Below are 23947 nucleotides of genomic sequence, written 5' to 3'. Positions count from 1 at the left end.
GTCAGCCGTCAGCCGTCAGCCGTCAGCCGTCAGCCAGGAAGACCACTCTTTACCAACAGCATGGTTTTCTCCTCCAACAAGCAAAGGGTCTGGCCTCCTTTATAAACCATGTGACTGGGGCTTGATTGACCATCAGTTATTCAATCAAGACCAGCCACATTCCGCACATGGGTTCTGTCAGGAATGGAATGAATCCCATCCCTGCCAAATTTAACGTAACGAGAAGGGCCTTACCAGACGGTCAAGCCCTCTTATGAGGGTTCTAGTGCTGTTAGAAAACGGCTGCGTTAAAGAAAATAACATTCAAAGTTAGTTTTTGTTTTGTGATTTTATGCACTACTTTTTGTTGCTAATGAATACATTTTGTGTTTACCTACCTCTTGAAAAATGTAAAACCGTAACATTTTTTTTTTTTTTTAATTCGGAGTTGAGTGCACGTTCGTGTATTTTGTGTAAGTTTAAGTTATATTAGGTGCTAAAATGTACATTAATTAATTATTAAGCTTTAAAATATCTAGTACCCTACATGTGTTAATGCTGATTGTGCTGTTTATGAACAAGTTACTGAACAGAGCTTATTCAAAGCCTCCTGGCACGGTTAGAGAAGAGTGCCTGGGTTGTTTGAATGATCTGCTAAAATGAAGCAGCTGAAAGTAACTTGTCTGCATCTCAGTGGTTTGATTTCTACAGCTTGCCCTTCAAACTGGAGATGAGTTACTATTGCTGTTGTGGTTACTGTACTGCCACCGACAGTAAACACCATTCTTTAAACTTTATTTGCTATACTAACTTGAAACAGATAGATTAAATGTATACGACAGCGAGGAAGCAGACAGACAATGTTCAGAGTGCATGTACCAGAACAGAGATTCTCTTATAACAAGCAGAACAAAGGTAAAATACATAAAAGTATACTGAATTTACATATTTTTCCGGCAGACTGATTTAGAACAGAGATTCCGAATGAGAGATTAGGGACATCATATTGACCAATCAGGTTAAAGGGAATCTCTGTTCTATTTAGTTGTAATGGGCAATCACGGAGCGAGGTGCAATATACAGTGTGCTGTGGCAGAGGAGAGGCTGTGCTGGTTTAAGCTACCTGTCTGGTAACATATAATGCACACTGTTATCCTCAATGCATTCATCATCTGATCCATCACTGCTGCAGGAACTATGCCTAGATGAGGATGTAACACTACCTACAGTAGAAGGATGCCTGCAAGCTGGAAAACAAAACAACATGTGGGCTTTATCCTGGCATAGCCAAGCGGCCTCCTTTCCCTCTTTGCAACAGCATGATGCCTTTCACATATCTTCGACCTACTGTACTCCTGAGCGATTTCCCTGCACTACACTGTTATCATCTAGACCTGCCTTGTTTTCATGCATTTTGCAGGCCTACAGTAAAATCAATTCAAGAAATCAAAAAAACATTGAAAATGATATTCTCTCTTCCATTGAAAATTACATTCTCTATTCAATGGTATTAACAAACTGGCTTTGCTTATCCTGTTACTTTGTATTTAGAATTAGTGTGTTTCTGATCTTGACATCGTATACTGCATGGCAAAAAAACTACAACAACATGGTCAAAAGTGGTTAAAGTGTACCAATATAATGCATGTTTAAAACCAAACAAAAATCATACAAAACCGATACAGAATCATCCACAGACTATTTGGTCATACAGATTTGCTCTTAAATACATTCACATTGGATTACATATACAGTACAGTTTATAAAAGACATTTACATGATTCAATTTGACATGTTAGACTTGCACTCACAAGGACAAACATTTTTATAAGGCTCCCTTTTACTAAACAATAGTAAACATTTATGTTCCCCAAACAAAAGTAGAAAGTACATACAGGCGGAAAAACTAGACAATTGAAGTAAACTGAACATGTGTCAGTGATCCACTATAGCTATGTCAGCTGTGTGAGATGTGTGTGCAACTATTCAGCAACAACAATAGGTAAGCAGAAGGATCTCAGTGACTTCATAAGAGTCTTGATCATGAGTACACATGTAATCAGCTGGCAGTAGCTGTATAGGGCAATGCATCAGTAATACTTTAAAAAGCAATCGGGATTAAAAAACAAAAGAGTCTATTGCAATCTGGATCCCATGAGAAATATATCATTATTTGGTTTTATTTTCTTCTTTTTTTTTTTTGGCAAGATAAAATAAGGTTCACAATGTTATAAAACAAGTGTCTTCAATTGCACTTATTCCCTCTGAATTACTATCCATGCCATTCAAACATTCTTCATCTGTTGGTCTGTAATAATAAAAAAAAAATGTAAATGTATTAAATTTGTTAAGAAGGTACAGGGTATTTTTGTACTTGTAGGGTTGCCATGTTAAATAGGAGTTCATTGGCAAGGGTACCCATCAAATTCCCAAGGGGAAACAGATCATTCATTTTTCGAATCAAGCTCTCCACAGGTGAGGGTCATTGGTGCTAATTGGGTTCATTTTTCATTCCAAGTGAAACAAGTGTGGAAACAGCTGCTTGGGTTTGTGTGGTTCGCTGTTCTCCACAGTCCCCACAAACCCAAGCAGCTGTCTCTTCACTTGTTACACTTGCAATGGAGAATTAGCTCAATCAACACCAGTGACCCCCATCTGATTAGCAATGCCTGATTTCTGTGGCGAGCGCAATCAGAATGCAGCACTGGAATTAAACATGTATCATGCACCCACCCCAAGTCATTACTTCTGCAGCAGGGACAGACACACACACAGACATGGTGTTAGTGTAGATACAGATTGATGCCCTTTAATATGAGAAGTGTATCATCAAACCCTACATGCCTGGATCACTGTGACTTCACACAGCAGAATTGCACTGAAATGACACTGCACATTCGTTTATAAGTGGATGCATACACAAATACCACAATGCTCCGAGCACTGGATATGAGGGCAGCACAGTGCCACCATGTGGCAGGACTGTAGAACATCAGTGTTCCTTGTGATTGGCCTCCGCAAACTCTATTGAAAAGGTAGGTGACCTTTGTACAGAATTAGGAAACAAATACTGACTAGCATAACACATATGACTTATCAATGCGTATAACATTCAGAGTTAATAATAATAATAATAATAATAATAATAATAATAATAATAATAATAGTGCATTTCATTTGTCTGTAGGGTAGATCTGAATTTACCTGCATCTGGTGATAAATCCAGTCCAGGAAATATGTCACATTGCCATACACTCCGGGTTTGTTTCGCTGGGCACATCCATAACCCCAGCTTGTGTCTCCCATCAACCACCACAGTGAGTTCTCCTGTGTAACTAATGGTCCGCCACTGTCACCCTGGAACAAATCGCAGTTTCCCTTTAAATTACACTTCAAGGTCACTTTTTACTGTTGCTAATGCCAAGGTAATGTTCCTCTTCTAGGTTGCTGCCTCCTTTCCCTTAAAAGTTTTCCATAGTGAAAACATAGCAACGAGTAATACAGCACAGTGAAAGCATAGCAATGAGTAATACAGCACCGGGAAAGCACAGCAACGAGCAATACAGCACAGGGAAGCATAGCAACGAGCAATACAGCACAGTGAAAGCATAGCAACGAGCAATACAGCACAGTGAAAGCATAGCAGCAGTGTGGAGTAGTGGTTAGGGCTCTGGACTCTTGACCGGAGGATCGTGGGTTCAATTCCCAGTGGGGACACTGCTGCTGTACCCTTGAGCAAGGTACTTTACCTAGATTGCTCCAGTAAAAACCTAACTGTATAAATGGGTAATTGTATGTAAAAATAAGGTGATATCTTGTAACAATTGTAAGTCGCCCTGGATAAGGGCGTCAGCTAAGAAATAAATAATAATAATAGCAATGAGTAATACAGCACAGTGAAAGCATAGCAAGGGGCAATACAGCACAGGGAAGCATAGCAACGAGCAATACAGCACAGTGAAAGCATAGCAATGAGTAATACAGCACAGTGAAAGCATAGCAACAAGCAATGCAGCACAATGAAAGCAAAGCAAAGCACAGTGAATGATGATAAAGCATAGGTACACATTGTAAAGAATAGCAAGGTCTGGTAAATCACATTAATAGACATGGTAGCCAGGGTAAACTATGATATATTCATAGTATAACGGTGGGAAAACATGGGAAAACACAGTGGTAAACTTGTATAAGTCTCTTATTGCACAAGCAGTTACACCAAACCCTCTCTTACCAGCAAAGATCAATCAATCAATCAATCTTTATTTTATATAGCACCTTTCATAGTGGACCACCATCACAAAGCGCTTTACAAGATGCAGTAACAAGAAAATCCATAATACTTTAAATACAAACACATGCATAATACATGATATACAGGAAAAAAAGCATAATACATTAACTACATGAAATAGTATCAGCAACACAGCAGCTAATAGCAGATATCAGGCTTAAGGAGCATGGAAAGCAAGAGAGAACAGGTGGGTCTTAAAGAGTTGATTTAAAGCGAGCGATGGTGGGAGCATCACACAAGATGGCAGGTCATCTTTTTTGTAAGCCAATAATAGAACTGGTACAGCTATTTGTAAGTGAATGCTGTGTTATTAGCTAACCCACTTCTACATGGTGGCAAACTAATCACTAGAACTGGTTAGATGATCTTGAACAAAGTAGTCTTGCGACTCTACCAAGCAGAATATGCATTTGTTACCTGAAAGGAATCCACTCCACCTTGCAGAACCCCAGCGCAGATCATTGCCTTCGTTATCAACCCATTGTACACTTGGGCACTGTTACAGGTGTCCCGACCAATAGCATTGACCCGGGCCATCAGCAGATCCTCAGTAGAGGCTCCTGAAACCAAAAACAGAGCTCAAAATCATGCTATAAACGTTGAAAACAGACACAACGCGCGGAATGAACAGAAAGTAAGAATGCGTTTGTTCTGAATAATAAATGTATAAGAAATGTCCTGCCTGGCTTATTTGAGTATAGGTTACGACGCTCACATGAGGGGTGTGTGGTCGCTGGTTTGTGTCCCTCCTCCACCCTGTTACACTAGGTCCGACTTGAACCCCGGTCCTTAAAGTGAAAGGCTTGAATATATTACTGCATATATTACTAAAGATTTGAATATATTACTATACCTGCTTCTCTAGACGCTCCCCATCCAGATATCCAGTATTGACTTGAAGGAGCTGCCTGCAGACCCACATTTGGCAAACAGACTGGCTTTACAGTATCTGCAAGTAAACCAATTCCACAGTGAAACGCTGAAGCTATACCCTGGACCCCAGGGCTTCCTGAAGGGGAGCATGGGATGCATTCTCAATGCAGATCAAAATGCTTTATACAGGAGTGGAATATTGATTCAGAAAAATACTGGAATAGCAGCTGGCTGGTGTTAAACGATCATGATGATGGACTAACCCTGATTGACTCTGCTCTATCCCCAAAGCATTGCGTTCTTGAACATTACAGCATGGGTAACTGTACCGGGATTAACTACATTTCACTGGCTTCAAACCTAGTTCATGAAACGAGCGGTTAAACAGTACAACAGTACTTGCTTACTTGAGAATGCAAGATACCTGGTCAGTTTCATGAGTGCAATGTCATTGTCCTTTGTTTTGTTTCATGTTATAGACACCTTTTGGTTGCCTCTGATAATGGTTCAAGTTGGATTTGTGCAGCTCCGAATTGTTCTTATTCTTACTGTGATTGGCTGCAAAGACAACAGAGCTAGCCAGAGATTGGATGTTTGCTGGGTTGGTTTTTCTTGTGGATCGTTTCCTAGCAACTGGAGACATTGCATTCTGGGAGATGTAGTTGTTAGTGGAAGTTTTATGGGAGGCAGACAAGCTGTGCAGCAAAATAGCTATGCGTAAAAATCCGATGCAGATTTTTTTAGTGCGTAAAAACGACAGGCACGCAGCTTCCGCTGGTTCCTATTACTGACATGATGTTTTTGTAACACAGGCCTTCAGCAGGCTTTCTCAGGGGTATATAGAAGCAGAATATATCACAAAAAGCGTACTAGCGTCTGCAGGATCGAAACACGTCCATCATTTAAATCATTCAAATATGAACCTTCATGAGTTTTCTTTCTGCATCTTTTTTTACTAATAAGCCTAAAACTGATAGATCTTTGGTCTATTTAATCATTATTTAAACGGTCCGATATACTGTAAGCCTGGTACATAATAAGCCTGGCACAAATTAAATCTGGAGACATCCGCTCTTTAAATGATGCACTTTACATTATGCACTCATTTAATCTGAAGAATGCTGAACGGGTATTGACTCAACAGGGGTTTGGACAGAGACACAATACACTATTAAATACAGTCCAGCCTGCTTCATATCACTGCAAAGGGACTGAGCAGAAACGATGACAATAAGCAGAGTGACATGATCGGGAGGTCATCAATAACCTAACAAGCCAAACAAGCCTGTACACACTTAACCCAGCTACACTATTAATCCTACACCAAAGATCCTGAACCAGTGCCACGTTTCCACTGCAGCCACTATTGTTTAGAGTGTGCGAATATGTAATCTTATATTAGATTGCACGCCAACCCTGAGTTAATGCATTACTGGACTCTAGAGGGGTAGGCTGCATTATTTTCTTTCTCTGTTATTTGTTATTTTATATTAACTGGAATGTAGTTAAATAATACTCATGAACATAATACAATGTGTATTGGTACAATACTGTGACTGAGTTTGTGAAATGAAGTATTTTAATTACATTAATTTTGTTTTAAAAAGATGGCAATTCCGAAATGTTTCTGAAGTTTGTTTTTACCCCATAGGAGATGAATGGTGAACCGAGCCATCTTTTACTTATTTTCTTTGATTTTCTGTTATTCAGGTATGTTGTCTTTCTGTATTTTAATTTAAAAATGTATTTTGTTTTCATGTCGGTTTAAAATGTGCCTTCTTTCGGCAGTGTCTTTGAATTTGTATTTTCTTTTAAATCGATTTCATGTAATTACTGAAATGAATGTGAATGTTAATGCATTACTGAACTATAGAGGTGAGATGAATGGTGAACCGAGCCATCTTTTGCTTATTTTCTTTCATTCTCTGTTATGCAGAGAGAGATAAATGACGCCCTCTTCCAGCATTTGATCTCCAGTGGTATCCTTTTTAACAAAACATCCAGTAACACCAACACAACGCAGATATAGGATAGCCGGAATGTGAGCGCAGGCAGGGGAACGGAGACGCAGGTTTCATCTCTTACTAGCCAAGGAGAGACGCACACAGACACTCAGAAACACACACACCTACCTGATCTCCACAGGTCCAGCTGGGTGATCATGTGACCACAAGGCTGTCTAGTACGATGTAAACACAATGTTTATACAGGACGGTGACGCAGGCTCTTTGAAGTGATATTAAAGTGGGGTGGAAATCAATTGTGTGACTGTTACATGTTAGTGATATTAAGCAGACTGTGGCATTAACCAAAGTGATATTATCAGGAGCTTCTTTACATTGACTCCCATTATATTGTGGTCAGGAAATTTCAATCCGATGATAATAAGCGGGCTGTGATATTAACCGATTGTGAGTGTAAATAAAATGAGTCTTGCTGTAGGTTTTGTTAAATGCAACGCAGGTGTAATTCGCTGATTGCCCAGCAGGTGGGTGTAGAGTGCTGAATAAAAAGGAACAGCTTACCTATGCAGCGCAGTGTGACTACTGATCCAGTTGAACACGAACTGCTGCAAATGAAGCAAGAAATAAAATAAAAAAGACTTTTGTTTTGACTGTTAGTGGAGTTTCATTTGGTTAAAGGAAAGCAGTACATTTACGTTATATTTTTACATATGTACAGTAGAATAATGGGTTTAATTTGAATGACCACATTTTGCGATAATTATTGATTGACAGAATTCCATACACGTTGACTGCTGCCAGGATATTCTCAAAGGGTCATTCAGCTCATAGCTATTTGCTTTTGTGCTCTTATCAGTAATTGCTTGAATCATTTTAGGCTTGGCTCCTTAGAAATAATATAATACTGTATTACACCACAACCAAAAATAATAATCAATGGTTATCCAGCTACAAGCCTGGGTGAATTCACGATTAAATACAGCAGGTTTAAATATGAATGAATGCCTAGGTTTGATTTGTACAATACTTGCCTTTGCAGTACCACGCTGTCACTATGGTGTATTACACTATGCTATGCTGGCACCATTGCACTGTGCTGTAATTCCTTTTCATGACAATCAGATTCACCCTGAGGATGTGCACCAATACCTAACCCCAATGATGTAAAACAACATGCTCTTCATTTGAATAAGTACAGAAAGACTTGCTGTGAAAACAAAAATAACAAAACAAACCTGCTCGTCAGCATGTTTTGGAGTTTTCCTCCTGTGTTACTTAAACTGGAGTCCAGTATCATAAACCCATTGGTGTTTCCACTAGAGATCCACTAGAGATTTGACTGTTTTTTTTCCAAACTGTAAGTATGTGTCTCTGTGAAACTACTTTTGCAACGCTCAAGGAAGCCCTCATCAGCTCTCCAGTCCTAGTTCCCCCTGTCTTGGACGCCTCTTTCATCCTCGTCACAGACGCCAACAACCATGGTCTGGGTGCCGTCCTCTCCCAGCGTGTCATCGTATACTACAGCCGTGCTTTTAGCAAACCAGAATACAGGTATTGTGTGACCCGCAGGGAACTACTGGCTCGTGTCGACTACACCATCCTGCACAGAGCGGGTACCCAGCACGCTAATGCCAATGCCCTATCGCGCCGTCCCTGTGCACCTGGAGGTTGTCACTACTGCCTGACCAGAGAGCAACGGGACCACGAGGGGGAGAACTGCGATGACTGCCTCATCTCCCTGTCGGCATACAAAGAGCTCTCCACAGTCTCTCCCTCAGATTGGCGAGCACAACAGGATCAGGACCCAGACCTGCAACCCTTGTTTCCCTGGCTTGCGCAATGCACCCAACCCCACTGGGAAGATATCTCCGGCTGCTCACTAACCACCAAAGTGCTGTGGTCCCAGTGGCCAGGGCTAGCCATCAGGGAGGGAGTCTTGCAACGCCGCTGGCTAGAACCCGTCACCCGAGAGGAGCGATGGCAGCTGATGGTTCCCCGTCCTTTCCAGAACCAGGTCTTGTCCGCCGTGCACGGTACCCCTGGCATGGGACACTTTGGGGTGCACAAGACACTGCGACGGCTACAGCAGAGCTATTACTGGGGCCAGAGCCGCTGCGATTTGGAGGACTACTGCTGTCGCTGCGACCGGTGCGCTGCCAGGAACGGCCCCCTGGGACAGGCCCATGCCCCCCTACAACACCAGTCCGGAGCTCCCATGGAACAAGTCACCATTGATGTGCTGGGTCCCCTGCCACTCACTGAGTCTGGAAACAAGTACGTGTTGGTGGCAATGGACTACTTCAGCAAATGGCCCGAAGCATATGCACTCCCTAACCAAGAAGCCACTACCGTTGCTAACGCTTTGATAAAGGGCTTCTTTACACGCTTCGGCATACCCCAGGAGCTGCACCCGGATCAGGGTTGAGACTTCGAGAGCAGAGTGTTTGCTGAAGTCTGCCAGCGGTTAGGGATCAGGAAGACGTGTACCAGCCCCCTGCACCCACAGAGCGACGGGTTGGTGGAGTGTTTTAACCGGACCCTTGGTGCACAGCTTGCTATCACCACCAGTGTGCACCAGAAGGACTGGGACCTCCAGCTTCCGCTTCTCCTGCTCGCCTGTCACAGCACAGTGCAGGAGTCGACCAGCTGCACACCAGCGCTTCTCATGCTGGGTAAGGAGCTCCAAACACCCGCTGAGCTACTCTTCGGTCGGCCGCCAGACCAGCAACATCCCCACCCTGTTCCAGAATACGCCCGCCAGCTTCAGGACTGGCTGGACACCGCACATCAGTTCTCCAGGCAGCCGGAATGCGCCAGAAGTACAATCATGATGTGCATGAGAGAGGGACAGCCTTCCAGCCTGGAGAACAAATGTGGGTTTACCGTCCCAAGAGGAGACGGGGCCACTGCCCCAAATTTGACAGACCCTGGGCCGGCCCTTTCTTGGTCCTGGAGCAGGTAGGCGAGATGGTCTACCGTGTCCAGTTGCCTTTCCCCGGTCGGAAAGTGCTGCTGCACCGGGATTGCTTGGCTCCCTACCTAGGCAACCAGTCAGCGAGAGCCGAGGCTGGCTCAGGCGAACTGGGGGAGAGCTGCCCCTCAACTTCCTCCACCTCTACAGCCCCAAGTTCACAGCGCCGCCCTGGGCCAGCTGCCCGGAACCGAGCGTGCCGTCACCACGGGTCCACTCCTGCCTCTGTCCCCCCTGTACCTTTCCCGCCCGGTCTATACTCTGCGCCAGAGAGAGAGGGACAATGCATGACATCACCCACCAGTCAGCCCCCAACCGCTGGGGACATGCCTAGCCAATGGACCATCACCGGATGCCCTGTAAAGCAGCGCTGCTTGCCCCTTCGCTACCGGACTGAAGCAGGTTCTTCCCGAACCGTGTTGAAGTGGGGGGCAGTGTAGTGTTGGGTCTCGCGGACCCGCTGAATAGGACTTGCTGCTGTTGCAGCCTGGTTCCAACCAGGTCCGCTCTTTGCCACCTTCGGACCCTATATAAAGCTGCAACCAGCGCACTGACGGAGGGTGAGGTTGCTGAGAGAGTGACAGCAGCAAGAGCTAAAGACCATTTTTGACTAAAGCAACTGCACTTATAAGCGCCATTCCAATTCTACAATAAACGGCCTTTCCAGCACCAAAAGAATCTTTAGAAGTGTTTCCTTTCTTCCCACTGGAACCCACTACACACCGCCGCCACAATACGTAAGTGTTTATGGGTTATACAGTATCACAACAAAACCGTCACTGCCAACTGCAGGACATGCGTCGATTTAAAAATTCGGTCCACCTAATGGACTGTGCTTGTTGAATCCCTCTCATTTGAAGTGAGAGTTGTAGATAACCCCTGGGTTTAGAGGCTAAACTAAAGAAGTTCCCGATTCTGCAGCACGTATGTTATACTGTAGAGTGGAACTAGGCTCTGTACATTGTAAAGCGCTTGGCTACTGAAGTCAATGTGCTCTCTTTGCTTGTACCTGCAGTCTGTGTCTGGCCTGCCCATCTTTAAAACTTCAAATATCTGTTATTGTTATTTCATGCAAGGACATTATTGAGATTCGGATGTTCGATATATCAAAGGTGTGTGTGTGGCAAGACTGTTGAAAACCAGATCGAAGGGCTTGATTAATTCCAGCTTGTAATTCAATTGTCAGTTTGTCCTGTAGTCCTCTTCTGGAACAGAGTGAATAACTTTCCATCTCTTTCATTTGCTAATCACCAAGAAGCGCCCACTCCTCACAGAAACGAAACTTAAAGTTGAGTTTCTATTTTAAAATGTTGTTTGGCATTGACACAAAATGTGATGACACATGGAGGTTAATTATTTGGTATCATAAGATTCGATAAACCATCTTCTGCCAAAACAAATTGCAAATTTCCCTTATCACATTTCCTTATTAGATTTCCCACGACAAGTCTTTACAACCTCACTTTGTGTTGTATTACACCACTTCATACAACTTCACAGCATGTCACTCATACACCTCAGAATTACATTACACGTTCCCCAGAATGATTTTCATCTGGTCCGCATTGTACAAACTGCAAAAAAGGTTTACACTTCATTTACATGGGCAATAATGACTACCTAAATGTCACCCGAAACCACATCTGTAAGTTTGGACTTTTTACAGCCCCAATTCTCTTAAAAATGTGTAATCTGAATCTTGAAATACTATCAGTTATAGACTTGGCCTTGAACTCTGAAACCTAGGATGCTGAATGATAAGGTTCCAGGTTTTGTGCTGTTGGAAAAAATCAACTGGTTAGCATGCGTGACTAACTAATCAGAGCTTAAAGTAATTGCAGCTAACAAAAAAGTTCTATAAAAAGTCTGTGCCACGCCTTTATGCTATAGCAGACGTATTTTCATTTAAAGACATGATATCTGGTCCTATGCTAAGTTAAAGCCACCGTCTTGCACTTTCTGATTAATTTCACTGGGAAAATGAAAGGTTTCAGCTATTTTTAGCACAGACTTTGTTTTTAGGGAGCAGTGCCATCATTAAAATGTATTCCCAGGCAGGTGCATGATAAGAAGTAAAACATTTCCTGTTGACTGTTGTGGAAGATTTCTCAGAAGCTGTGTTGTACAAATCAGGGATGCTTTAAAGTGAAGAAAGCATATTCAAAACAATTGCTATGGGAGAGGGATGAGTTAAGGATTTATTAATAAAAACACAGTGTTATTAACATGATGACTAGAATTTGATCAAAGCCAAGCGTGCTTTGTTCAGACGCTCTCGACGCTCTATGAGAGTTCGGCGCTTCTCTGCTGCAGTTCCCTCCTCCTCCACCAGCTCATCCACCAGGTCCCTCATCTGGAGAATACTGAACATCTCTCCCTGCAGCTTGGTGATCGACTCCTGCATCTGGTAGTACTTGATAGCCATGGGCACAAGGTCCACAAGACGATGGGAAGCAATCTGTTCAGTGAGAATCAGAGAGAATTACAGGACGATACAATAATCACACAAAAGGGGGAATTCACAAAAAAAGCCTGTTGAAGCTAAAAATCCTGAAAAATGTGTGTGCCCTGCGTTTCTAGAGGCCGATTGGTGATGGTCTCTTTCCCCAGACTTGTTTGGTGAAGAAGACTCCCTGAATGTTTGTGTATCTGGAATCCCTTTTGTCGAGCCCCTGCTATTAATAAGATAAAGACGAAGTTAAGATAAATATGAAAAACATACACAACCTTGTAATAGATTTTCAGATGGGTTGTCAGATGTGAGACCACTGATTCTGTGCTCATCAGACCCTTGTTATTATCGTGCATAGAGTATTCCTCTGTGTCCTCCATCAGCTCCACCCTGGAGCTGTAAATCGCATCCTGTGTATAAATCATTGACTCCATCCTGAAGAGCGTCTTTATCATCTGGTTGGCCTCATCTTCTTGCATTTGACGGATTTTGTCAATTATAACCTTAAGACAACATTGCAATGACGTTATTACATGAACAATACTTGACTCTACAAATACTGCTTATGTTTCTTATCTTAAATTCTGCATTAGCAATACTGCATATTATGTCAAATATAATACACTTTACAAAAGAACAGGCAACTTTGGTTAATTGCATAATACCGGTATATTAAAAGATAAATGCTGAATTTAGGTGTCTTACTTTATTTAATGATTTGATTATAAAACATATCTCCACATAGTTTTAACTAAATATATAGGTTATTTCAAATGTGTCTTTCGTTGGGTCCCCAGTGGCTTATTGTACCTCCTAAAAGAATTGCTGTTGTAAGTAGGGTTACCAGATTTCCAGAGTGTAAAACTGGAATAAAACATCTTCTTCAATTCATGATGCCTTAGCAACTCTGAAGCCAAATAAAAGTATATAATCACACAATCATAATTAAAAAATTAAACATTGGGTGTATTTATTGCCAATCATAACAACTCGTTTCTTTCTTTCTTTCTATTATCCTCTAATCAAAGCAAGTTAAATGTACAAAAAGTCAGATTAGAGAGATCAGCTATTCCTATTTAAACATGTGATCTGCACATAATCAGAATTACACATATTAAACAAATAATCCATAAAATTGTTCATTTTATTTTTGAGTGGCGCTAACCTAATAAATTACTTTGTTGTTAACTTGCTGAGCACACTGATAGTTTTGTACTTAAAAAAAAATTATATAAATACAATAGCAAAACCGTGACAGTTTAAAAAATGTGCTGCTTCTGATTGGGACCAAAAATGAAGGCTGAAAATGGAACAATGTCAGTTTTCCCGGGAAGCCTAGTAACCCGTGTTGAATGCCATTCCACTGTGGTTTGAATCCTACTCATTGCTGATCTTGGTTCGAAACCCACAGTGAGTTGCCTTAATAGTTTACCTCTTCGCGCTTCACTAACCACTTCTGGTCAGGTGCCCGACAAGTTCAGCTTGGCAACTGCTGCTAAGGTTTGGAGACCTCATCAGGCAATTAGCTTGACAGCAAGACCAAGGCTGCCCGTTGAGCAGCCCTTGATCGGTAGGCGGGTTGCAGCAATAAGGCAACAATGGAATCGAACACCTCAAACTGAGCAGAAATGTGATAAAAGTGATGCTCAAAAGAGAAGCAAAAAAAGGGATTCTGGAATTTGGAAATTTCCTTACCTTTGTCTCCTTCAGCAATTTGGGCAATTCAGCAAAGTGCTTATAAGCCAATTCGGTAAGCACAGACTTCACCTTATCTGGAAACATATACAGTATATATATCAGGGTAATATTGTATATGTGGTTGGAGTAATATCATAACACCACAATGTTGTTGTTTTTTTGTTTTGTTTTAAAGAAAATAAGGACAGTGGTTACCTGAAATTTCTTTCTGCATTTCCAAAGCAGGTTCCTCTAATTTCCTGATAAGGTATTTGGCTGAAGATTCAAAAACTCCGTAGTGTAAGAATCCTGGCAACTGTCTTCCATAGCTGCTTTCGACATTATCTTTTACCTTGTTACGGAAGTCATCCTTAGCTATGGAACAAACAGTCATTTGATATTTCCTGTATTTTGTTTGTTTTTACAGACAAATCCCCCAGATAAAAAAAAAACTAAACAAAAAAAAAACAACCTTCAAAAAGGAGTGTTAACTCTAATGGTTTTTTAAACTTTAATTAGAGACACAGATAAGTGTCTAGTCAAGTGCAATGTCAAAAATGAAACTGTTTTTGGAGGCTTCCTCTGTAGACTTTGAAATGCCTGTATATTCCAAATTGAAGAACAGAAAATAAGCAAAGAACCAACAGATCTTCAACAGAAGAAAGAGGGACCATACATGTAGAGCACATATTGGTATTGCTTGTGATAACAATATTTTATGGAACTCTCTGCCTTACCCTTAGGTATCAGGAATGCCTACAGATCTCAACTAAATATTTGGTAGCATGGCTCTGCACGGCTCCATTGTTGAATCTTTGTATTGCTTTTGAAAAGAGTCACAGTATGTCATTGTATGCAGGTCCACATCAACAAGGCTGAGTAAACTCAAATTAATACTTACTCTCTAAATCAGATTCCTGCTCTTTCAGATAGCAGTGCCACTTCTCAAAACACTCTCGACTAAAGGGAAACAGCTTCAAATCACTCACAAAATCCTGGGAAAAATCTCCAGATGCCAGGGCAATGATGTCATTGCAGAATTTTCTTATTTTCTGTGGTTGAATCATGAACATAAGAGATACCATTAGATGACTAGGTTCGGTTTTTTAGGTAAAGTGCTTAATCTTCCTGGTAATGCAATCAAATCACAGGCATAATTTACACATCACCCTCACTTTTTCAACCCCTCACATTGCAGCAGTACTGGAACTTTTAATTTCTCAATAATTTATTGATACAATCAGCGCACATGCAAATTCATTTGCGCATGCCTAGTTTATTTTGCTATCTTTGAATTCTAGATAGATAGATAACCTGTTGCTGAGTATCTCAGCCTTCATGTATATACATGTATATAAGGTGTATTATACAACATCTTTTTTTAAATAAAAATATATTTTTTAAAAAGTGTCAGCGAGAACTATTTTTGCATGATTAGTCAGTATTGTGCTGTGCTACAGTAGTAAATGCACTAATTTGCAGCACAATGTTCTCTGATCTTCAAAAAGAAGAATGTAAAACAATTTGAATATAAAATCAATACTGTTATACAATATATTGCACATTATTACTTTATTATTAATAGTGCTGGAGACACAATGTCGGTAGTAAATAACTTTTTCTACGAGGAAGGGCCTGTAGGATAGTGGGTGTCTATTTACATTGAGCACAGGAGGGACATTTAAGGTGTAATTCAGAAAATGAAAACTTTAATCTTTATCTTAATCATATTCCTTGTATGCACATGGCATGGGAACAGAGTGCTGGTTATTCATTTTATTCCAATTTGCAGTGTGAAATTTGCACTGAAATGGCACCTATTGTTAGAAGGGTCTTGAGTTTTCTTAATTGCAGTGCTACAATGTGTGGCTTCATCTGCTGCCTTTAAAATGATGACTTTGGCATTTATAAGATTATATTTCAATGGGTTTTAATGTCACATGAACTGCCATGCCAGGCATGTACTGGTTGTTCAGCAGCATCAGAGTCCAGGGACTTACATTGCTCAGGAAGCTTTTTTTTTCGGAATCATCAGATGGTGTGTCTCCCATCGATGCCAGTTCCTGGTTGGTTTCCTCAACTTTACTCTGAAGCTGGGATTCAATTGTAGAAAGGGATTTCTGTTTGAAAAGGAATAAAAAGTGTCATCAGAAAAAAAAAAACAAGCAATTGTTAAAATTATAGGACTGGAAATTGCAATTAGCAACGTATTTTGTAAAAGAAAAAGAAAATAATGTGACAATTGCTTTTTGCTTTGTAACTGTAGTAAGACCTACTGGTATGCCCAGGTCTCGAAAGTAATCCTAGTGTAGTTTGTAACTTTTGTAATTTCGTTCATTTGGATTTTACTATCACAAAAACATATAACACAAATGTCATTTTATTCAGTTTCATGTGTCTTTATCATACCAGTTTGTTTGCATTCCATACTTTTCCCAGTTCGTCTTACAGGTTAAAATGTGAACGCCTCAATCTTGAAAACAACACCTGTCCCGGCCGCTCCCAGGGTTTGGCTAAAACCTTCCCCGTAAACTTAACATCACAGAAACTTTCTTACACTTTTGCACATAATCTAGTTTATGATGGAGTGTTTGAAGATATGGATGAGCTATAAAAGCTAGTTCGTGGGACCACATGTATTTCGATATATTGCTTTCTTACCTTGATCTTTTGGACAAGCTCACTCGTGAGTCTGTCTGCCAGGCAGGGCACAGTTGCCTGCTTCTCAGCCAGCGGTTGCCTTGAACAACAGACATCAAATAATGAGCAAATCTGATATATAATAGGTTTCCCTGGTCGCTGCTAATGGGAAACCAGTATGTTTGTGATCACGTGCAGTCATACAGGACACACTAAATCCCAGCTCGCTCAACGAAACGTGTTGAGAAACAAGGAAGCATGTGTCCCTGTGTGGATAGATCTGGGTTTTACTTTGAGTAATGGGTTCCCAGTAATTTTTGTCTTTGGCCAATCGGTAAAGACTCTTTGAGCATGTGACTCATTGATCAAGATGGCTACTTACACAGAAGATGCCTCACGGTTTGGACAGAGTCTAAAATCAATCATTTTGTTGATCTGTATGCTGACAGGCCATGCCTGTTCAACTCCAAAAGCAAAAACTACCATAAACACAATGGCTACGTGTTGCTTGAAAACGTTTCCCTGTGTTTTCTAGGCCATTTTTAGCTAAATAACATGACTGTGGCCAACTCACACTAAAGCATGTGACAGCGATAATGGTCAAACAAGCGCTTCATCTTGTATATTCATAATCAGTTCACACAAACACCCTCAAAGGAAACAATTGGTAAATGCCTACAAACTGAAAAAAACAAATGTTACTTCAGTAGCTACCCAAACAATCATTATTTATTACATTTGTGTGCTTAATTATTATTATAGTTGATATTATTATTTGTTTATTTAGCAGACGCCTTTATCCAAGGAGAACTTACAGAGACTAGGGTGTGTGAACTATGCATCAGAGTCACTTACAATTATGTCTCACCCGAAAGACGGCGCACAAGGAGGTTAAGTGACTTGATCAGGGTCACACAATGAGTCAATGGTTGAGGTGTGATTTGAACCGGGGACCTCCTGGTTACAAGCCCTTTTCTATAACCACTGGACCACACAGCCTCCATATTGCAAGGATTATGTCAATCAGGTAACATTGCAATATCGACCCATGATGTCGTACGGAACACAAGTAGAGCGCCTGTATTTTTTTTCTTCTTCTAATAGCTCTTCCTGTAGTGATTTAGAGAGGACACACCCCTGATCTGAAACCCGAGTCCACTAGAGCTGACATTTTGAAGAAAGACTTGAAACAGACTTTAAATGTAAAAAGTTGTCCGGATGTTAATGACAAGAAAAACGACAGGTACGTTATTTCAACAGTTTGAGCAACATGTGGGGGCGTGTAGCACTATATTTTTCTGAACCTCGCTACTTACTCTTTAAAAGCTATTGTAAGCCAAACAACCTCACCCACATATCCATCCACACTCTCATACAAACCATTTGAAAACTTTAAAAGCATGATGGAGTTTGTTTACCTGAAATGCTTATTGGATTTAAAAAACTCCATTTCCCGTTTAAGGGCTTCAGACAAGGACATCTTGTTATCAATGTCCTGTTGTCCACGACACCTGACAATCAAGTACCCTTTCTGCAGGAAGACAAGCTCATTCCGGAGCAGCTTGTTCACCTGTTCTTCAGCTCCTTTGTCTATCAGGTCTGGTTTCGTTAGCACAGCTGTGAATCCATCAGAACAAGGAGAGACGCATTCAAAAGGGCACCGTTATTTCTATCATGAAACCTATTTCACACTGTTTTAGTGGGGGTTCATTTGTTTATTCACAACATTCCCAAACCTGAAGGAACATTGATAAACACTCTTCCGGCTGGTTTCACACAGTCTCTTGGACTGCCTAATGTTATTTAAGGTAAAACGATTCAAGATTAGTACTAATTTGGGTCTGTGAAACCAGCTGTTTAAGTCACAGGTTAAGCCTCATGTCTCATGTCAACAGTACCCAGAGTTCTCTCTCCTGAAGGATCCACTTCTCTTGCCATTTGTAAGGCTTCAGCTGTAGCGATGTCAGTGTTGCATGGAATGACCACCAGGTTTATTGTTTCTGCCTTCTTGATGTAAGAGTTGATTAACTTCTTGATCTGAAAGTAGACAGAGATTGAGGAAAAACATTCTTAAAGAGGTACTTTATACCACGTGTGCATTCGTTACTGTGGCAGGGACTGTGTTTTGTGGTTTTGTTTCTTAGAAATGAAGTTTTGATTCATTGATTGCCAATTTGGAGCTGGGCACATGTTTAAAAGAAGAGATGAAAGCCGGTTCATTTGTTCCTCAGCTAGTATAAAGAAGTAATTAGAGAGACTTCATGTAAAGTGTTACTTGTTTTAGTGTCCTGCTGAAGGAGCAACACCCTGAATCATGCCACTGTTGGTATGTAGCTCGGTGGTGATGCATGGTATTGCACCCTGCACTGGTTTTGTGTGTTTAATTAAATGTGATCTGTGCTTGTTAAGTATCAGGATGTGGTTGAAATCTTACTGTCTTCTCTATGTCATGTGACTGACTTCCCACTGCAATTCTGGCTATTCCTGGCAGGTCAATGAGGGTTAAATCTGGAGCCGTTCTGGACTCGATCTTCAGAGTGATCCGCTCAGTGCTGATTTCATTATTCTTGCCAGCCACAGTATCTTGAGCTGTGGAGATCGACAGAAACAGTGTAGAATAAACTGCATAATAACACAGCCCGTGAAATTCTTTTTATTTTTTAAAAAATGTTGTTTTATTTTTCACAAATGTTGTTTTATTACAGATGCACATTAATACAACAACTCAAATAGATGCATAGCAATAACAGTTTACATCATGTTTTAACTACATACATATTTTTTTTATTAAACATCATCTGATTTTTTTTTTTTTACATTTTGACAAACAGACCTTGCACAGACAAATGATTTAGTTACCATCATTTCTTTTTAGTGGCAGCTCAGTCCCCCACTCTTTATAATCAACTGCCTATTTACAGTAAATACTGCCCATGCCCTCTATAAAAATACAGTAATAGTATACATTTTATATATATATATATATATATATATATATATATATATATATATATATATATATATATATATATATATATATACACATACACACATTAGGGCTGTAAATCTATGTTTAATTGACTACACGTTTAAACTCATTGTTAATCCGGTCGTTTAACCGTTTAAACGGCCATAAATTTAATGTTTCACTCATTTCATATTTTTAGATTTTACTTCCAATATTTTAAGTCATATTTTAACCTCCGTAAGTTACTCAAAGCGCGTACCATATAGATCCACTTAAACTAAGACTAGGGTTCTGATTTCCGTTTTTACCGTTTAAAAAAAATGTAATTACGTTAATTTAAATGAACTTATGCAGACCGCAGGCAAGGTGAACAACACAAAACTGTAAACCTACAGGCTTCTGCTTTTTCCATTTGGTTTGCATTCGTCTTCATTGGATTAAGTATTGTTTTATCTAATTGTACTGAAAAATAGTATTGTTAACTTTAAAAACGGGTTGTATTTGTTTTATTTATTTATTTTTTTAGTGCGGTGTGGGGCAATCCAAAGCAAACCGATGGGCGTGTTTCATAACTTTTAGTTTTGAACTTGATCAATTCTATATTGCTATGCCCATGGTTTCACTACCATAAATCTTCTCTGTGTGAACACTGGGATCGTATTGTTCAAAGTGACTGATGTAATAGCAGTCTATGTGAGGAGTTAGTTTCACATTTTCCCTTCATATATGTAAATCTCAAGCTTAGTGCTCTACTGCCAAATGCTTTTTTTTCATACAGCACTTAATTCCAGGTTAATATTATTTTGATTCCGTGATTCCGTCCGTGCTCTTGTTAACATGGGCTCCATAGAGCCCTATAAGACCTGAAAAAAGACAATGCCATGGAGATACACAACAACGCAGGAAGCTGGTCTGTCCTTAATTTATGCAAGACTTAGATTAGAGTGATCACGTGGAAGAACAGGTCAGGTTTCCTTAAAGGGGAAAACCATAGAAAGGGAAACATATCTTTTCGGAAAATATGCAAAAATAATTTGATAATATATTTTACTGTTAAGTTGCGTTTAAATGTATAATACAAATTTTAAACGAAAATATTTTAAATCCATGTTTACCGTTTAAACCCTTACAGCCCTAATATATATATATATATATATATATATATATATATATATATATATATATATATATATATATATATATATATATATATATATATATATATATATTGAACATTCAGCAATCTACCCATTAAAAAAAAAAAAAAAAAAAAAAAAAAACAAACATAGGATTTGTATTTCAACCCCATTGCACTGAAGCAGTATAGAAGCTTGGAGTTCCTCAGTATTTAAACACTAAGCAAAGCAGATTCATTCATTCAAATCCAATCAAAACCAAAACAGCATTTGCTCCAGTGCAAAGTTTGCACCACTTGAAATGAAACAAAGAATTAGCACACTAATGCAAAATAATGTGCAAGCAAACAAGCCATATTTTCTCTAAAAGCTAAACAGCTCAATACACACACATACAGGTAGTGAACAAAACAATGGAAACCCCAATGTAAAGTCAATTAATAGGGTGTTGGGCCACTATGGTATCCCGCTCTGTGGAATTCTCGGCGGACCGTTTTTTGTGAAACTGGCTGCTCGCACCCCAGGTTGAAATTTGCAGTCAGTTGATCTGCAGTTGCTCGCCTGTTTTGCCTTGCACTTCGAATTAATGCACGGATAACACGATCCTGGAGTATGCGCTTCCGCCCGCTGTTGCCCTTTACTGATGATGTCTTTCCCTCGGAGTTCCATGCCGACATCACCTTAGACACCGTTGCTCGTGAAACATCAGCAAGTTGAGCTGTCTTGGTCACTGAAGCTCCTGCCAAACGCGCCCCAACAATCACCCCTCTTTCAAAGTCACTGAGGTCTCCTCTTGCAGCCATAATTATAGGCAACCAGGCCTGTCCAGCATTTTTATACATGACCCTAAGCATGCTGGGATGTTATTTGCTTAATTAACACATGAGCCACACCTGTGTGGAAGCCCTTGCTTTCAATATACTTCATTTACCCAGGTGTTTCCATGTTTTGTTCACTACCTGTACATTATATATATATATATATATATATATATATATATATATATATGAACATAATTTAGATATTTTATTTAACATGTAATCAAAGAAGCCACACAATGATTCATCGTGTAATTCAATCTGTGAACATAATATTATTCAGCAGGCTTCATTTGACCTAATGAAGCAAAATGTGTTAATTCTATAGGGTGATGCATAACTTTTGGCCATAGCTGTCTCTCCTATTCAGTAACTTAAATATTTTTCCTAGTGAAGCAAAATTGTCAATTTAACCTATTGTATTTGTTTTCTATTTTGAGTGCACTCTGTTTTAGTTATAAGAGTGCAACACATGTGCAGAAACACCAGAACACTTTTGCTAAAGGTTTCTCACCTGTTTTAATTTCTCTCTCCACCTCAGAGGGGTCTCCAAGCTTTTTCTCATAGTCCTTGTAAGCGATCATCCCTTTCCATTCATCCGTTTTGACATTTTTTAGGATCAGTTCCAGAGGACATCGCGTCATAAGCCCTTCAAACAAAAATCAGAAAATCCGCACTATGTAGGCATTTGAAGAAGTCAGGGCAAGATCACGGTAACACACCACACAGATGCTGTTTTGAGAAAACCTGAACCTTACAAAAATTACAAAAAGAATCCCCATTGAAGAAGCAAAACATGGTCTCCTCAGTTTGCGCCTGTGTCTCCACAATGCTACACGCTGTTCCCTCATTTAACACCAGAGCTGTAAGTGGAAGTCTCCTTACCACCACCTCTTGGTAGAGATACACCAGACAGAGCCTCAAGTACGGAGCTCTTCCCAGAACTCTGGTCTCCAATGACCACGATGGTGGGTAACGGCAGGTCCTGATCCACACCTAGCGCTCGCAGGGAATCAATGAAATCAAGGTAGGGTCGCACCTTGTCCTCATAGAGATCATGAAAAGCGTTATCCATTTTTTAAACTACGGTGGGGAGAGAGGGAGAGGCAGGTTATAGATACTTGTTTGGACTACAGTACATACTTTCTGTAGCCTGCCAACACAACACATCCCACTCATCAACAGAGCTTCAGACAAATATCCCATGGATTAACCGTAAAAAGTGGGAGATGTATGTAGTATACAGCATACGCCATGTAAAAGTAGATTGCAAAGAGCAGAAACATTTGATACTAACCACTAAAGTCTTGTACACTTGTACCATGATTATTGTCCTTCTTTAACAGAAACAATAGTTGAAATTGGGATACTCAAATGCTTAGAAATCGTGTATCCTTCTCCAGCTTTATGACAATAAATCTTCATATAGCTCTTTACTTTTTCCCATATTGACTTATTGGTAATGACAGCAAATCATCCTATGCCTAACTCTTTCATACTCTAAGAATGTTCACTTACAAGACAGACTTTTCTAGAATTAGGTTCTGCATTATCATGTTGAAATTTGTAGACAATACTATCATAGCATCAAAGAGTATGAATACTTTTGAATTAGCATTTTTTGGAGTTTTGCAAAAAAAAACTATAATAAATAATTGTATTTCTATTATATTGTATAATCACTTTTTTCCTCATCCACAAAAGTTTTTGCTACAAAAGATTTTTCCTATAATTTGTTTGAGAAATTTCCAGAAATTATAAATTTCCATTGGAATGTGTAAACTTTATATACTGTATATACACACAAACATTTTTCATAAACGCCTGTAACCAAATGTGTAGGCTTATGTACATACACATTACTGTATGCAAAAGTAAAGAAAGTAAATGCTTAATATCAGTGAATTTCTCAAAAAAAAAACTTAATCGACAGTCTATATAAACATTTCCAAGCACTATTAACAAACACAATAGCTACAACCCCCATAAAAACAATAGTGCAATGTCATCCAAGCAAATCATGTAAACTGAGAAAAACACAGAAAAATCAGAGTGCAAATGTACAGTACCCACCTGCTGTTCAGCTTCTATCTGCCTAGGTTATCAATGCACAGGGAGCTTCCAACAAGCAGCCTTTCAAAGCTTGCCCTTTAAATACCCTCGAATCACGTTCTGTAA

At 39.9% G+C, this 23947-nt stretch overlaps 2 protein-coding genes across 2 annotated transcripts; both read right to left on the bottom strand.

The window, feature by feature from the left end:
- Positions 1-4660: 4660 nt before the first annotated feature.
- On the bottom strand, positions 4661-7313 carry LOC131738002 (transmembrane protease serine 2-like). Its single transcript, XM_059030562.1, has 3 exons — positions 7276-7313; positions 5124-5219; positions 4661-4830 (listed from the first exon to the last, which is right to left on the bottom strand). The coding sequence occupies exons 1-3, from the start codon at positions 7304-7306 to the stop codon at positions 4661-4663; spliced, it is 297 nt and encodes a 98-aa protein (XP_058886545.1). The 5' UTR covers positions 7307-7313.
- A 4880-nt stretch (positions 7314-12193) lies between these two features.
- On the bottom strand, positions 12194-23947 carry LOC131738030 (interferon-induced GTP-binding protein Mx-like). The gene is made up of 13 exons (XM_059030793.1): positions 23843-23947; positions 22655-22852; positions 22284-22418; positions 19282-19436; positions 18746-18884; positions 18266-18464; positions 16869-16947; positions 16208-16327; positions 15109-15259; positions 14424-14582; positions 14226-14302; positions 12806-13033; positions 12194-12536 (listed from the first exon to the last, which is right to left on the bottom strand). Exons 2-13 carry the CDS (start codon positions 22842-22844, stop codon positions 12312-12314), a joined length of 1857 nt encoding a protein of 618 aa, XP_058886776.1. The 5' UTR covers positions 22845-22852; positions 23843-23947; the 3' UTR covers positions 12194-12311.

The sequence above is a fragment of the Acipenser ruthenus genome, chromosome 9 (assembly GCF_902713425.1).
Source record: "Acipenser ruthenus chromosome 9, fAciRut3.2 maternal haplotype, whole genome shotgun sequence".
In the NCBI taxonomy this organism is placed as follows: domain Eukaryota; kingdom Metazoa; phylum Chordata; class Actinopteri; order Acipenseriformes; family Acipenseridae; genus Acipenser; species Acipenser ruthenus.
Note: the sequence above shows the minus strand (reverse complement) of the source record. Positions and strands in the feature narration are given on the sequence as shown.